The sequence below is a fragment of the Cydia fagiglandana genome, chromosome 19 (genome assembly GCF_963556715.1).
Source record: "Cydia fagiglandana chromosome 19, ilCydFagi1.1, whole genome shotgun sequence".
NCBI lineage: Eukaryota > Metazoa > Arthropoda > Insecta > Lepidoptera > Tortricidae > Cydia > Cydia fagiglandana.
In genome coordinates this window covers 15,698,908-15,715,939 of record NC_085950.1, presented here as the reverse complement: position 1 = coordinate 15,715,939, position 17,032 = coordinate 15,698,908, and the positions used below count along the sequence as shown (strand labels likewise).

At 42.7% G+C, this 17,032-nt stretch overlaps 1 protein-coding gene and 1 long non-coding RNA gene across 2 annotated transcripts; one reads left to right on the top strand and one right to left on the bottom strand.

The window, feature by feature from the left end:
- Positions 1 to 1,630: 1,630 nt before the first annotated feature.
- LOC134674066 (uncharacterized) lies at positions 1,631 to 5,395 on the top strand. The gene is made up of 2 exons (XM_063532116.1): positions 1,631 to 2,196; positions 5,155 to 5,395. Exons 1-2 carry the CDS (start codon positions 1,704 to 1,706, stop codon positions 5,343 to 5,345), a joined length of 684 nt encoding a protein of 227 aa, XP_063388186.1. The 5' UTR covers positions 1,631 to 1,703; the 3' UTR covers positions 5,346 to 5,395.
- Positions 5,396 to 10,075: 4,680 nt separating this feature from the next.
- LOC134674084 (uncharacterized) lies at positions 10,076 to 10,444 on the bottom strand. Its single transcript, XR_010099558.1, has 2 exons — positions 10,292 to 10,444; positions 10,076 to 10,170 (listed from the first exon to the last, which is right to left on the bottom strand). It is a non-coding gene; the product is annotated as an uncharacterized LOC134674084 (long non-coding RNA).
- Positions 10,445 to 17,032: the final 6,588 nt, after the last annotated feature.

The window sequence follows — 17,032 nt, the reverse complement described above, 5'->3', positions numbered from 1 at the left end:
CTGGACGACCCGACGCCCCACCTTCACACATTTCCGATGTCGCGCAACTAGCCAACTTCTCACTTCTATACCCGAGTCGGTGTCCTAACGACTGAAAGCACCTTTTATATGTGTGAGTAGGCGTTCCCAAAGGTGTGGGCCCTTGTAGGGTGGGAGCCGATGAGGATGAAGCAAATCGTTACGCACTATGGATACCAGGTCGAACGAAAACCCCCAAGCTGATCCAGCAGCGTCCATCGCTAATGGTGAAGCCACACAGGCGAGACAAGCTGTTCCTGTGACAGTGCGTCAGACCGGAAACCCAGCCTGTCCGCAACCCAGTTCATCTGGGGTGCAGACCGGCCCAAACCCCTTCCAGGACTGGCAGGTAGTGGACCGTAGGTCCAAGAAGCGACCCCCTGCTGGGAAGCCTCACCCTGCCAGACCTGTGAATCCTTCTTCTAACCCACCCCCCCCTGTTAAATGTCAAGGTGGGGTGGCTAAGAAGAAGAAGAAGAACAAGAACCAGAGGCGTGCAGCTCGCCTAGCGCGAGAGCAGCAGCTGGGCAACACACCAACACCGACACACTCTGCAACCGGTGTGGGTGTGCAGGCTTCCCAGAAGCCGGCACCCAAACCGGCGCCGAACAAGCAGGCTGCTGCTGCCAGGCCTCCGCCGAAGGGAACAGGTTCCACCCTACCCCCTAAGGCTGGAACGTCGAGCGGCAGCCCTACGGGTTCGACCGCAGATCCACCCAAACGACGACCTGGTAAGCTCGCACGAGCCGCTGCTAAAAGGATGCGAGACGAGTCCTTCTCCCCGCAAGGAGATAACAAAAAGCAGCGACTAGTGAGCCCAAGCCAACCGTTGTCGTATGCACAAGCAGCGGTATCCGACCTGACAATCGTCATCACTGACGCGAAGTCGGGGAAGATAACCGCTGACCACTCCAACGCCATCCTCCGCGGGTTGCACCAAGCAATCGTGGAGGAGGCTAGGAGAAACCTCCCAGGAGCCAGGCCACCCAAAATCAAGGGCAAGCCCATCTTCGCTGAGGGGCAGCTGAGGGTCTTCGCAGAAGACGAATACTCGGCCGCCTGGTCTCAGCGATGTGTCCAGGCCCTAACCTTGCCAGATATCTCCCTTAAGGCGGTACGCCAGTCGGAGATGGCAAGGAGAATTAAGTGCGGGCTCCTGATACCGAACATCAACAACTCGTCCTGGGAAGACGTCCGTCAGGCAGCTGACGGACTAAGGTACCAGAACGAATGGGCCAAGGTTGGATCTTGGTCCATTATACAAATACTGCGGCAAGACCAGGGGTGGTTTGTCGAGTTTACAATCCCCGAAGACCTCGTCCCCGCCTTCATGGAGAGGGGGAGATCCCTGAACTGTGGGGTGGGCAATGTCTACCTCAGGTTCAGGGGTCCCGGAGGCAAATACCTGGACCAGCCTCCCACCCTGCAAGGTTCCACCCTAAAGGTAACGGGAGCACAGGTCCCCACTGAACAAGCCGCGGGCACCTCCGAGCAGAGCAAGTCTGTCTCCGGGGAGAAAGTTGCCCCCCTGCATCTACCCAAGCCGACGATACCCGAACTCTCGGAAGATGAGCTACTTGGCACTGGTGAGGGACCAGCCGGGACATCATCCGAGGGTGAGGACTTGTCGGCTTGGATAGAGTCGGGGTTGGCTGACATGTTTAAGGAGGGAGGGGAGATGCAAGATGCTGCCCCCACCACCGACAACATGGACACTAACTAGTGTCATCCAAGCAAACCTCCAGCACAGCGTGGCCGCTACGGCCCAGCTCAGACGCTGCCTGGTAGGTTTGCCAACAGCCATTGCCCTCCTACAAGAACCATGGGCGGGCAATGGATACATACGCGGGCTGTCCGACACCAAAGGTAAGCTCTACTACTCCACGGTACATGCCGTCCCTAGGGCATGCATCCTAACTACTAACAATATTATTGCACAACCGCTCACTGAATTCTGTTCCAGAGACCTGTGTGCGATTAAACTACAAGTTCCACTGCCAACAGGCTGTCGCGACCTAGTCCTTGCCTCGGTGTACATGCCCGGAGAGGACGAGCCACCGCCTGCCGAACTACTACGACTGGTCAACCACTGCGAGAGATCAGGCCTCGCAATAATCATCGGGGCCGACTCCAACGCACACCACCCGCTGTGGGGAATGGAGACCAGCAACAACAGGGGTAAGACACTTGTTGAATATCTTGTGACTACTAATCTAAACATTCTAAATATAGGCGCTGAACCAACATTTGTAAACAAACGATGCAGAACGATTATCGACCTGACTCTGGCTTCGGAGGAGGTCAGTGAACTAATTATGGGATGGCATGTCTCCCAGGAGGCCTCCTGCTCAGACCATAGATGGATTCGCTTCAATCTACTAGCATCTAGAGACACACCAACCGCCCGGAGGAATCCCAGGAAAACGGACCGAGCCACTTTTAGGAAGGTCCTAGGGGAAAGCCTTGACCGGCTTCCACCGAGGGATGACCTTCGGGAACCGGCTCAGATAGAACAGCAGGTAAATATCTTAACTGATACCCTCGTAGACAGCTACCACAAGGCGTGCCCCTTAAAACCACCGGCAAGGTCTGCCATAAAGGGTCACCAGTGGTGGGGCCCTGAACTGGAGAGACTCCGGGGGAAAACCAGAAGACTCTTCAACAGGGCCATGAACACAACGGCTGAGGTGGACTGGGATAACTACTACGAAGCCAAGGCCAGGTACAAAAAAAGATTGCGGTACTGGAGATCCCTGTCATGGAGGAACTTCTGCAGCAGCATTGAAACACTTGACCACGCCAACCGGGTAAGGAAAACCTTAGCGCACAAGCCCACATCACAATTGGGCTCACTGCGTAAACCCGATGGCACATACACATCTACCCCTGCAGAGACCCAACGCCTTCTCCTGGTAACTCACTTCCCAGGATGCGTAAGTCTCGCCGATGCAGATCAGCAGGACGAGGAATACAGTACAACGGACAACAACTGGCAAATGGCGCATAGAGTCGTCACCGCTGAGAAACTCAGGTGGGCCATAGACAGCTTCCATCCCTTCAAGGCAGCTGGTCCGGATGGGATCTTCCCCGCTCTCCTACAGTGGGGTCTAGGACTCATCCAGGAAACCCTGACTGATATCATGGCAGCCTGCCTAGCCTGGGGGTACGTGCCCAGGAGATGGAGAGATGTGAATGTGGTATTCATACCTAAACCAGGTAAGAACGACTACACAGCTGCCAAATCCTTTAGGCCCATCAGTCTCACATCATTCCTGCTGAAAACCTTGGAAAAACTGTGCGACAGGGACCTGAGGGACCGAGCGCTAAAGAACATACCGATGCACAACAACCAGCACGCGTACAGCTCAGGTAAATCTACGGAGTCGGCTCTACACATGGTCGTAAGCCGCATTGAGAGAGCCATCCATGGCAAAGAAATGTGCCTCGGCACTTTCATTGACATAGAGGGCGCTTTCGACAAGACTCACTTTTCCAGTATAGGGAACGCCTTGGAAAGCCACGGCGCTGAACCCGGACTAATAAAGTGGATCATGAACATGCTAAATCAAAGGACAATAAGGTATGTAGGTGAACCGCAGGCCGTAGCGGCGGTGCGAGGATGCCCTCAAGGGGGAGTTCTGTCACCTCTGTTATGGAACCTAGTAGTCAACAACCTCATAACCAAACTGAACAAGGAACACTTCTACACAATAGGCTACGCTGATGATCTGGCAATATTAATATCAGGGAAATTTGCCAGTACAGTATGCGACCTCACCCAGGCAGCTCTTCGGATCGTGGAACGCTGGTGTAGAGAATTTGACCTATCAGTTAACCCCACCAAAACAGAAATGGTAATGTTCACCAATAAAAGGGTACTTGGCAACTTTACCAGACCAACACTTTTCCAGACTGAGCTACAGCTGACCGATGAAGTTAAGTACTTAGGGCTGACTCTCGACAGTAAACTCAACTGGAACAATCACATCAACAAACGCATAGACAAGGCGGGAGTAATCTTCTGGCAGTGCAGAAGGATGATTGGTAAGAGGTGGGGACTTAACCCGAAAATTACCCTCTGGCTCTATAAGACCATAATCCGCCCCCTACTCTGTTACGGTGCTCTGGTTTGGTGGCCAAGAACAAACCTAGGCAACGTACGAGACAAGCTACAAAGACTCCAGAGGCTCGCATGCGCGGCCACCACTGGCTGCACGAGGTCCACTCCGACTGCAGCCATGGAGGTCATGCTAAACCTTTCACCGCTGCACTTACACATACAACAAGAGGCCAGTCTCTCAGCGGTAAGGTTACGAACCCTCAATATATGGTCTAACACCACAGGAGCTCTTCACACAACATGCCTGGAAAAGTTATACAGCGAGTTTCCGGTGCTCATGGCGGGTACGGATCGAACTCACAAACAAGCCATTTTTGACAAAAGGTACAAAATACAATTATTTGAGGACGACAACTGCGAAGGACTCAATCCCCGGGAGCTGAGAATCTTCACTGATGGGTCCAAAACAGACAGCGGATCAGGCTCTGGAACCTTCTCAGAAGACCTGAACATGTCAATCACCACTCCGCTAGGAGCCCATAACTCGGTATTCCAGGCTGAGTGCATGGGCATTATTAACGCGGCGGCTGCCATCACTGCAAGGAAGGTAGTAGGATCCTCCATCCGCATACTCTCCGACAGTAGAGCAGTCTTAATGGCCCTAAAAAGCCATATAATCACATCCAAACTTATACACGAATGCCACGAACGACTAATGGAGGTATGTCAGAACAATAAGATCACCTTACAATGGATCAAAGGACACAGTGGATCCCGAGGCAACGACGCCGCGGACGAGCTCGCCAGACAAGGATCGGGTGCGGGGCCTATTGGCCCGGAACCGATCCTCCCGATACCGTTTAGTAAGGTACGCTCAATGCTGCTGGCACGTACAGGGAAACTACACACAGAACACTGGCTGAACCAAGCTGGATGCAGACAGGCCAAGCAAGCCATGCCTAGCATGAACGGTAAGCTCACAAGGACGCTCCTTCAACTAGGAAAGGTTCGACTGAGTATGGTAACCAGTGTCATAACAGGTCATGGACTTTTTAACAAACATCTTTTTATAACAGGTGTCACAGACAGTCCCCTATGCCGTGGGTGCATGGAGAAAGAAGAAACAGCCTCTCACGTGGTGCTGGAGTGCAGCGGATTGGCCCCATACAGGGCAAAACATCTCGGATCCCCGAGAGACCTCCCCGAGGTCCTACTCAACATCAAAGGTCTGATAGGATTCCTCGAGGAGCTGGGCTGGCAAGACTAGCCCACCCCATATCACGCAAAATAGGCGCAAGACGTCGAGTTGCGGAAAATCGCCCGTACTACAACAACAACAAGTTAGAATGTAACTGTAAGATCCTCGTATTTCAGCCCGTACAAGATTAGAACATTGAGCTTTATTGCTTAATATAAAAGTCCAGTTTTTAAATAATTGACCTGATTATGATACGTTATGACTAAAGTTCTTTGGTGAATAACATTGTCCGTTACACATGACGTCAGCGCGTTACGCGTTACGCGTTACGCTGTCTCGAGTTTATAATTTTTTCCCCACCTCAAAAAGTGCTCAGCGCCGCTATAGAGAAGTTTTCACTTCAAAAAATGTGGCTGTCCCATAGAAATCAGCGGCATAACATCAGCCGTAATGTATGAAACAGTCAAAGTTAATATTCAATATGACATGTAAAGTCACTACGCAGAGTAGGTATGGTTGGTGTTTAAAATTTTACCGTGTATTTGGGTAAACAAAAACAGGCAAAAAATTAAGCCAAGACGAGTGCTTTCGATAATAACATTAAGAATCTTCCTTAACATTAAGAATCATAACTTTAAGAGTACTCGATGACTCGCTTCCGTACGAGTAGAACACTTGGGTAAAGTGCCGATCTGCCGATGCCGGAAAACAAACGCATAATCAATAGCCATCAGAGCATCACTCCAATTACCGATAATCGGCTTTTCTCCGCAACTATCGGCAATGTAACTGTCGAAATTAGTGATATATTGCGAGTTTTTCACAAAAAATGATAGCGGAATTAGTAAGCATCATACTGTATCTGTTAACAAAAGAGTGAATTCGCGGCAATTTCGGCTCTTTGTAAGTACTAGCGGCGTGCGTGTATTTTAATGGTATCAAATCGTTAAGTAAAGTTTATGAGTAAGTTTATAATTTGGTAGATTAAGAAAAGTAAACTTGATGATTTGATGAACCCAGTGGTTCTTGGTGGTTTATAAGCCTTCTCTAATTCACATATTTGCAGTAATAATTTGTCTTTTTTCTGTCGGAAATTATCTTTTCATTTCTCACGCTCTGAAAGAGAGTCATTGTTGTCCTAATAGGTGTGCAGAAAAGATACGTTTCTGCACTAGAGCATTTTAGGTTCCAAGTACGATTTTTTTTTAACGATAAGCAATTGAAAGTATAAATGGATTTGTTGTACAATTTCCATTCTGATATTTAACTACCCAATCCATAAATAACGGTACTCTTGCCTCTTACTAATACTAACGGTACTCTTGCCTAAATTGTTAATTGAAAGTATCCTCAACAAATACTATAAAAATGTATACTTAGTCATGTTTTAAAAATGTACGTGAATTTTATTTTCCTCTTATTCGAAATGAAAAGTAGAGTGTTTAATTCGGGTGCAAGGCATCATTTCAGCAGAAATGAGCGGCAGAGATGAGTGCCTTTCATCCCTAGGCTAACAATAATATACTATATCATTTCGGGGGCCCTTGCGGATACACTTTGACCCATAGGAATATTAGAAAGCGTCCGCTCGAAACCCGAATGCGGTGGTTGCTACGAGTGTTATTAGCATACTTTTGTTTACTTAGTTTCTACTAATTAACATAGTTTGAGCTCTGTGATGTTGTAGTAAACTAATTTGAATGGAATTTAAATAAGCACCTGAACCGCTTACACGCGTGCACACTTTACAGTCGTGTAAACTATTGTAGGTACTAAAAGGCAATCTTAGGTACACTTATTACAAATTTTTCATTTAGGTAAATAAATCGAACTATTTTAGGCCTCCTTTGCTGGTTCCTTAAATATAGCTACAGTTTAATTGTAAACATCAATAAAGCTTCCTTTCCTATTTTGGAAGTCCTGGATTAATTAATCATTACATTCTAATTTATTAACTGTGCGCCTGTCCGTTTAATAAGAATTGATTGGGAGAATCAATTATTTTTGCTCTAAATTTTATTCTAGGCGTTAAAGAAAGAAATACGTTATCACAAATGCTGGAATACGAGATCGTAATTAACTTTAAGTGGATTTATTTTTCAAAGTATAATTTATTTGATAGGTTTCTGGGAACATTACTTGGTAATGAGGATTCAATAAACCAGTATAAAATATGATCTCGTCCTAATTTTGCTTGATTCAGGCCAACCCCCGGTCGACGCTCGACACCCAATTCTTCCGCGGGTTCTAAGCCTACATTAAGGGCCGTTATTTGAACCAGACATGACAAGGTGCCTCTAAAGGGGTTACTACGTGACTAGACTCAACATAAGAGACCTATGGATGTTTGTTATAGATAGGTATGGCCTGCGGTCATCATTACAATTTTGCCGGAGGGTGCTGACCTGCAGTGCGTGTGGCCGGCTGAGCTCACGAACTTCGCTCTCAATAATCAGTACTAAGCAGTCACCGTGGTCGAAACCGGCCAGAACAGTATGATGATGATGATGGGGCTAAATACTAAAAACTAGTGCCTCTTCAGAGTCTTCGTATCGCTCCAAATAACTATAATTATTATAAAAAAGAACCTAACAACAATGTTAGCAGCGCGCCGGGGTGAGTTAATAAATTAAAAACGGCAGTTTCTGGATGAGACTCAATTTTGCCGGACGTAGTGAATGAAGTGTTGTGTTCCTGCCGTTGAGTAAGGTTGGCAGAGCTCAACGAGGGTGCGGGGTGTAAGGGTCGGCGACGCGCATGTACCTATAGTCAGACCGTAAAAAGTCAGCATAGTACAGTCATTATATCCAAAAAACCGACCCTACCCGTGAATAATTAGTTCTTGGATTTTTTTTTCGTAGGTCCCTCGGGGGGGTCACTGGGAGTGTAAATTCAAAAAGTAGACTGAATCAGGGTCCTGTGTATATTCGAAAAACGGTTTTTCTTGAATAACTCTGTCATTTTTGATTTTACAGTAAAACCGTGAGGACAAAAATTTTAGAAAATTTGATTGACACGATCTAGTCCATTTAGTAACATCGGCATTCATTTTCGGCCAAAAAAATCTTTCAGTAACTAAACGTTTCGTAGTTCTGATACCGGGGTGACTTAGATTATGTATATAATGCCATGCTTGTTTTCTAAAACTTTCAGGTAAATAAGGTCTAATATTGTTTGTTGACACTTCGCAGTAAATATTTTTCTCACAGTCGGGCAAGCTAACTTGCTTAAACTGCAGGGTATCGTGTGACGCTTGCACGCTTGCCCGTGGGTAATCGTCACTAGCTTGTCTTACTGCTAACTCTGCGTAATCAATTCCCGTGGGACAGTAAATCGCTTCTATCCTGGACAAAGTATCTGCAACTACATTTTGCATACCACTTATGTGATATATATTAGTAGTGAACTCACTTATGTATGACAGATAACGCACTCTCCTGGGACTCTCTTTATCACTGTTTACCTTACTAAAAGCAAAAGTTAGAGGTTTGTGGTCCGTATATATACTAAGATCACGACCTTCTAATAGATTTCGGAAATATCGCACAGCGGCATAAATTCCTAGCAATTCCCTATCATACGCTGAATATTTCTTTTGCGCATCCGATAGTTTACGGGAAAAATATCCTAAGGGTTGCCAATGTACGTATTTAATATTATTATTTCGAAGGTTGCAGATTGAAGGTTGTAGACGGAGAAAGTAAAGTATAAACACGTGTAGTAAGTAAAAGATTCGTTTAAGGACTAAAGCATCGCGGGCGCAGCCGCGGTTATCAAGTTACAGTATTCCTGTGTGCCTACACCATTTAATTACATATGTCATTAAACGAATCTTTTACTTACTACACGTGTTTATACTTTACTTTCTCCGTCTACAACCTTCAATCTGCAACCTTCGAAATAATAATATTAAATAGGTACGTACATTCTCCAAATACGTGAGGAAATAACGTCCAAAACAATTTTTTCCGTCCTTAATATTTTTTTAATAAGAAAAGAAAAAAAACAAACAATTTTAAGAACGCAAGTTTTCAAACCTGTAAAGCTTACAAACATAATAATATTTATACCTATACTCTTTGATTATATTATACCTAAGCAATATTTGTACAATCTTACAAAGTGGGCCTGCAAGAAAGAAACAGGTCATCGTCCCCTTATCGAGCTCTATTCTACTGGTAAAATTGTAGCTTTAGCAATAGGATCCAAAATAATACTCTGTGGTCTGGTTGTTACATTACAGTCTACCCAATTATTCCTTTGAGAATACCGAGTTGCGTCAAACAAACGAAGAAAATTGTGTGAAAAGGAAATGAGTAGATAATGTCGTGAAGAAAATAATGAAGTGTAAACGAGTAGCAAAGGTGCAAGTATACTTACGAGTACCTAACGTGATTATTGAGGGAAACATCTACTTCATCTGCGTTATTACGACGACGAAATGAGACTGCAAAGCGCTCTCGAATTGGGGTGTCAAGTCAATTTAATATTCTGTGTAATCATTTCCCAATAAGCCGTAACAAAAAAATACCGACTGCAAAAAACAGTGTGTGTTTTATGGTGTTCAGCATCAGCAGTTTTACTTCACCAACTATGAACTGTTTTCCGAGTGAAAATACATGAGCTATGGGTGTGCCCAAATCACTATTAGTGTGATCTGTAATACAGATGTCACAATGAAAAAAAGCGACCAAGTGCGAGTCCGACTCGCCCATGAAGGGTTCCGTAGCGGCAAGTAACATAATAAAATTGCGGTTTACGATTTATGACGTATTTTGCATGGTAATGTATATCATATATTTTATTTAGATTTATTATTCACTTATTTTAGAAGTTACAGGGGGGGGGGGACACATTTTACCACTTTGGAAGTGTCTCTCGCGCAAACTATTCACTTTAGAAAAAAACCGGGCAAGTGCGAGTCGGACTCTTAAAAAAGTGGCTGTGACATACGGACGGACAGACAGACATGACGAATCCATAAGAGTTCCGTTTTTACCATTTGGCTACGGAACCCTAAAAATAAAACCGGCCAAGTGCGAGTCCGACTCACAAACGAAGGGTTCCGTACCATTATCTATAAAAACGGTCACCCATCCAAGTACTGACCCCGCCCGACGTTGCTTAACTTCGGTCAAAAATCACGTTTGTTATATGGGAGCCCCACTTAAATCCATCATCTGTGAAAATTTCAGCTGTATCACAGATCACGAGATACAGCCTGGTGACAGACGGACGGACGGACAGACGGATAGCGGAGTCTTAGTAATAGGGTCCCGTTTTTACCCTTTGGGTACGGAACCCTAATTAACGATGATCAACTCCGGCCAACGTGGGACTCGAACCCACATCCTTGGATTGCCGGTCCAATACGTTACTAGGGTTACTACTGCTATTAGTGATTAGATTAGATTAGATTAGATTAATTTATTTCTTATTGAAAATTACATGATATTTAACAATGTCATAAATGTCATAATGTTTCCAAATAACATGAATTCACAAAAAGATCGTCAGATTGTAAACAATAATAATAATCTTTAAAATAATTAAAAAATAAGTAAAAAATATAAAACAATCAAATAATCATAATAAAAATTAAAAGTAATAGTCTAATACAGTAAAATAAAATGTCAGAGAGCGTAATAAACATACTAAATACAATGTCAAATAGTTACCTATGTATGTCAAAATAAAGCGGTCAAAATGTATATAATGCTAGGGCACCCTAGTTAATATAATGTCAGAATAACTAATAATATTGCAAAGTCAAATTAAAATAAAATTCCAAACAAACAGCTAAAAACAATAAGAAATAAAAACAATAAAACATAAAATATAACAATGTCAGATTAAATTATAATAGAAAAATATTTACATTTTAATCGCGTTTCATGTCAGTGTATTCTTTAACAGAATACAGCGATTTTGTGATTAACATTTCTTTGAGTCTGATTCTGAGTGTGCTTAATATGTATTAGAATAGTTCTCTTAATTTCTAAAAGATCATATTATCAGGTAGTAAGTGTCGGAAGCCGGTGTTGCTCGAAGGGTAGTAAGTACCGTAAAATGGGGTGAGTTGGGACAAACCAGTTGTTCAAACCTCAATAAAAGTTTATTTTTATATGTGGCACGTTGATTTATATACTTACGTAGGCACTTGAAAAGTGTTCCGGTAGTATGTACTTTAGTTTTTCAATAACAATCTGTCGTCTCATTTCATAGATTCAACGCTAAACACAAAATAGTCGAAATCCCAGCTCACCTCGTAGTGACGGTTAGGGGGGATAGGAATTGAGTGAGATAGGACAATTGCTAGAATTGGCACTATATTACAATAGCTGTACTTCTCAAGAGAATAAAGTATTTACGTAACAATGTGATAACTTTAACTCACTCCCCTACCATCCCTCCTCACCCCATTTATATCCCAACTGCTTTCATAATTCCTACTCACCCCATTTTATGGTATCAGCTGACTTTTAAACAAAACAAGATGTTTTCAATTCGGTCCAGCCGTCCTCGAGAAATCGGGGGAAAAGTACCGCTACATCTGTCCAAATTTACTTAATCTAAATTTAACTAACCTCGCAACTGACAAGCTGTCAATATCAAATAGCCCGGGCAAATTGCTTTTCCACGGGTTGATACTTGATAGATACATGGAGGTAATGAAAATTACCTACCGATAGAGTTAGACCAAGAAACGTCTGCAGCGTTTTTGATAACCCACGCAGTGCAAGTGTTATTTTAAACGTCAAAGGGCACTAATAGCACGAAACAAAACCGTGAAAACGTAATTGTCCATTTATAAAAAAGCGGCCAAGTGCGAGTCGGACTCGCCCATAAAGGGTTCCGTAAGTAGCAGCAAGTCATCATCATCATCATCATCATCTCAGCCATAAGACGTCCACTGCTGAACATAGGCCTCCCCCTTGGACCTCCATTCGTACCGGTTGGAAGCCACCCGCATCTTCTTCCGGCGGCTTTAACAAGGTCGTCCGTCCATCTTGTGGGTGGACGTCCTACGCTGCGTTTGCTAGTCCGTGGTCTCCACTCGAGCACTTTTCGACCCCATCGGCCATCTTCTCTGCGCGCAATGTGGCCTGCCCATTGCCACTTCAGCTTGCTAATCCGGTGAGCTATGTCGGTGACTTTAGTTCGTCTACGGATCTCCTCATTTCTGATTCGATCACGCAGAGAAACTCCGAGCATAGCCCTCTCCATAGCTCGTTGAGCGACTTTGAATTTTGAGATGAGGCCGATAGTGAAAGACCACGTTTCGGAGCCGTAAGTCATCGCTGGTAACACACATTGATTAAAGACTTTCGTCTTGAGGCACTGAGGTATGTCGGACGAAAAGACATTACGTAGTTTCCCGAACGCTGCCCAACCGAGTTGGATTCGGCGGTTGACCTCCTTCTCGAAGTTGGACCTACCTAATTGGACTAGCAGCAAGTAACATAATAAAATTGCGGTTTACGATTTATGACGATTAAAAAAAACCGGCCAAGGCGAGTCGGACTCGCGTTCCATGGGTTCCGTACATTACTAAATTTTTAACAATGTATTTTTTATATGTGAAACGCGAGTGAATTGCCTTTAAAAAACCCGTAGGGGTCGGATCAAAAAGTAAGTAATTAGTCCGACTCACGCTTGACTGCATATTTCTAATAGGTTTTCCTGTCATCTATGGGTAAAGACCTATTTTATGTATTTTTTTCAAAATTTTAGACCCAGTGGTTTCGGAGATAAATGGGGGGAATGGTAATTTTTTGCCTATTTTCTTGAATTACTTCTAAACTGTTCATTTTAAAATCATAAAAAATATATATTTGAGATTCTTATAATGAGCTCTTTCATTTGATATGTAACACGATCTTCTTCTTCTTCCTCGCGTTATCCCGGCATTTCGCCACGGCTCATGAGAGCCTGGGGTCCGCTTGACAACTAATCCCATGATTTGACGTAGGCACTAGTTTTTACGAAAGCGATTGCCATCTGACCTTCCAACCCAGAGGGTAGACTAGGCCTTATTGGGATTAGTCCGGTTTCCTCACGATGTTTTCCTTCACCGAAAAGCGACTGGTAAATATCAAATGATATTTCGTACATAAGTTCCGAAAAACTCATTGGTACGAGCCGGGGTTTGAACCCGCGACCTCCAGATTGCAAGTCGCACGCTCTCACCGCTAGGCCACCAGCGCTCATATTTGATATGTAACACGATATAGTTTAAAAAGCTTTATTTTTTAATTTTCTCATTTACCCTCCAAAAGTGGCCCCTACGTTTAAAATTCATTTGTTTACGTTACATGTCCGTCTTTGGGTCACAATCTTACATATGTGTACCAAATTTCAACTTAATTGGTCTATTAGTTTCGGAGAAAATAGGCTGTGACAGACGGACAGACAGACAGACATGACGAATCTATAAGGGTTCCGTTTTTTTTTGCCATTTGGCCACGGAACCCTAAAAATCAACGCAAGCTAGTTTGAGCGTATTTGGTAGGAAATAGGAATGTAGTAGTACCTAACAAGTATTTGGTTAAGATAAATTAAAGAAATAACAATTTATTTGCATACAAGATAAATCTAAAATAGGCCCCTAAGGCATTATACGGTCAACCAAGAACGTGGTCTACCATTCAGATGATAGAGTCGAAAAGTGGCAGACCACTTTCTTGGCTGACTGTACCATGGATGCTGGCGGCATTTCCTCGCTGTATCGCAATGCTGCTACGTTGTGCGAGGTAGCCGCTAGCTCTTTGGTCACCAGTTACGTCAACCAGACGCTTCGCGATTTCTGTGAACAACTTGTGCGCGCTGGGACCCCATGGACCTTGGGTTTCAACTCCATTAATTAAATTTTTATTTAATTATTTTATTTTATTTATTAATAAATCAGGCAACAAGGCCCATATTATCTTACAGACTAACATACATATGTATTATGTAAACATAAAACTAAGCACTATTCAGACGATAAAACGACGTGGCTCCGTTGAATCGGCTGCTCTGCTGCTCTTGTGTCGGTCGGTCTTGGTGGATTTAATATTCAAACTTACCTAATAGAAAGCTAGTCTAGAGAATTAATAGATTAGGTTAGGTTAGTATACGTACAATTTTGATTGTGAAGTCTACTAACTGCGTGTGATATTTGTTAGAATTTCAGAGAAACTCTGCCACGTGTATTAAGTATACTATATTATGTACTTAGTACACGTGAAAAAGTTTATCTGAAATTCTAACAATAAGATATTTCTTAAGCGCTATACCTATTTCTGAATTTGCTATATTTCATAAGCGATCAATAGCATAGCATGACAAAGATTAAGCTAGAAAGGTTATTACTTCTTTTGTGTATTAATACGTAAATCCGAACATAATAAAATAAATTACCTATATTTGGTTCGGGGTAGGTAAAAGAAAATTATTTGCGATCAAATATTTATATCGGTTGGCGCTTAGGCTATTATTACCGACGCTCCGATACTAATGCGGTGCTACGCGACGTAAGCACCTAGACCAGTGTCACGTCAAATATTTTCTGATGAAGGATAATCTCATTTTGGTGAAATAAAATAATAATTTTATGTTGGTATAAACTAAATTTTAGCAAACACAAAATAATATTTCAATTTATTTCTGATACGGGTAGTACTTGTAAAGCGATAGGTCCGCGGTACACTGAGAGAAAAATCATCACCAGGAATTAAAAAACAGTTCTGTACTGGGGGAAAAAATGAAGTTTTAGTAATAATTATAGACGTTTCACTATTTCTGTAAAGTTTATTTATTTCTACAAACAGCTCAGTAATCCCAAATATAATTTCAACAAACAGATAATAGAAATTGCAAAAGTCAATTTGTTCCTATTAGCTAACTCTCCTTGTCCCCGGATTAAGTTTATTTTTGTAATTCTAAGTGTATTTTTGTTGTACTTTTCTCTCAGTGTAGGTATTTCGACGGGTGACGACACAACGGGATCTTTCGTAATCGCCTAGATACTAGATACACAACTAAAATATAAAGTTCAAGTCTCTTTGAATACACAAGAAGGAGGAAATGAACCGTGCCTGGAGGGTAAATATCAGCCTACGGACTACTTTTATATTGAAAAAGGCAATACTCAAAAGAAAGTTTCATTTGATATCCTTGTGTGAATTCGTGACGGAAAGGATACTGAAGGTACCTATCTACCTATAGTACCTACGCGTGCAGCGTCAAAGGCTGTCAGTGTTTGTTCCACGTTTGTTCAATGCGAATGAAATCACGAATGAAAAAAATATACAGTCGTAGCTAGGTAAAGCTTGTATCGAAAATATCAATTTTACAAGCTTTTATTTAGTTTCACCTGACCGTTGTCTGTCTGTCTGTCTGTCTGTGTGTAATCAAATCTTGCAAGTTAAATTTGATCCATTTCCCGGTTTTCGATTGAGCTGAAATTTGGCATGCATGTATAAATCGGATGACAATGCAATATTATGGCACCATCGAGCTGATCTGATGATGGAGACAGGAGGTGGCCATAGGAACTCTGTGATGAAACAACGTAACCTAATTATGTTAGGGGTTTTTAGAATTGTGTCGATGAGTATTAGTTGTCTGTCGTAAGAAAAGTACAGTCAGCGATAAAAGCTTGTACCAAAAATGAAATTTTTGCCTAAAACTTATTATAAATTTTATGATGGTACGAGTAAAATAGTACATTGTACCTACCCTACCCCGTTCCCCCATTTTCTCCTAGTATACTAATCAAAACACAAGTGTAGGTATGTTTGTCTACATATTAATTACTCATACACTTGAAGCTTTTATGATAATAACTATTCCGACGCCAGTTTATGGGTTGCTTGTAATAAAACGCAGTGTGCGGTAGCTTCCCGCGGAGCTACATATTATAACTAGTTTATATAGCAATAGCTACTATATAAATGGAAAATTTCGGAAATATGTGCAGAAAAGCGTTTTTTAGGTGAAAATAATCATGTCAGTTAAACAAATATAGCAACCTATATAAACCTTAATTCTCTGTCTGACTGTTAAAAACATCCCTTCAATCTTAGTACATAATTACCTACCTAGTAAGTATCGAATAAGTGCCAACTTGAGTTATCGAAACGAGGATAATTAATTAGCGCCAAGGTTAAAATAGCTTTGATTATACGAAGCTAGTGCAATAAAGGCACAATTTCATTGCCCCCATTAAATCCCCGCATCGGGTTCAAAGGAATGTCTGATCCAACCTACTGTTGCTTTCCCGATTGAATCAACAGTAGGTATTCGGCAAAATAGTCTTGTCTCGTCACGGTGATTATGCGTTTTGTTGTAGGTACTTTTTGATCGGACAAAAGCGAAGGCTCAGTTTCAGCATGGGCAAAATGTATTGTTTGTCCTTCTCGTCGTCTCGTCTGTTCTCCAGGACGCATTTCTCAACCGATTCTGAAACCTGTGAAACCATGTAAGCTGTTCACAGAGCTAAAGCGAGAAGCAGCGAGCGAGCGAGTAAGTAGCAAGTAGTGTGAGTAAAGTAGCTCACAGAGTAGACAATTTTATAATTAGGCATTACTAACCCCCTTATTCTAAAGTTGTCAAGCCGATAATAATTGTCGGAAAGGGACAAACAATTATTATCGGCCTGTCAACTTTAGTAAACGTTTATGAATAAGGGTGTTAATGTTTAAGTTAATTAATGCGTTAATTCAGCCAAACAAAACGACCAAGAGTCGCAAACCCTATCAATTAAGAAATTT

Coding starts and splice junctions, on each gene's coding strand:
- LOC134674066 (XM_063532116.1), top strand. CDS start 1,704: ATGCTGCCCCCACCACCGACAACATGGACACTAACTAGTGTCATCCAA. Junction 2,197..5,154: donor GGAGACCAGCAACAACAGGG/GTAAGACACTTG, acceptor TTTTTATAACAG/GTGTCACAGACAGTCCCCTA.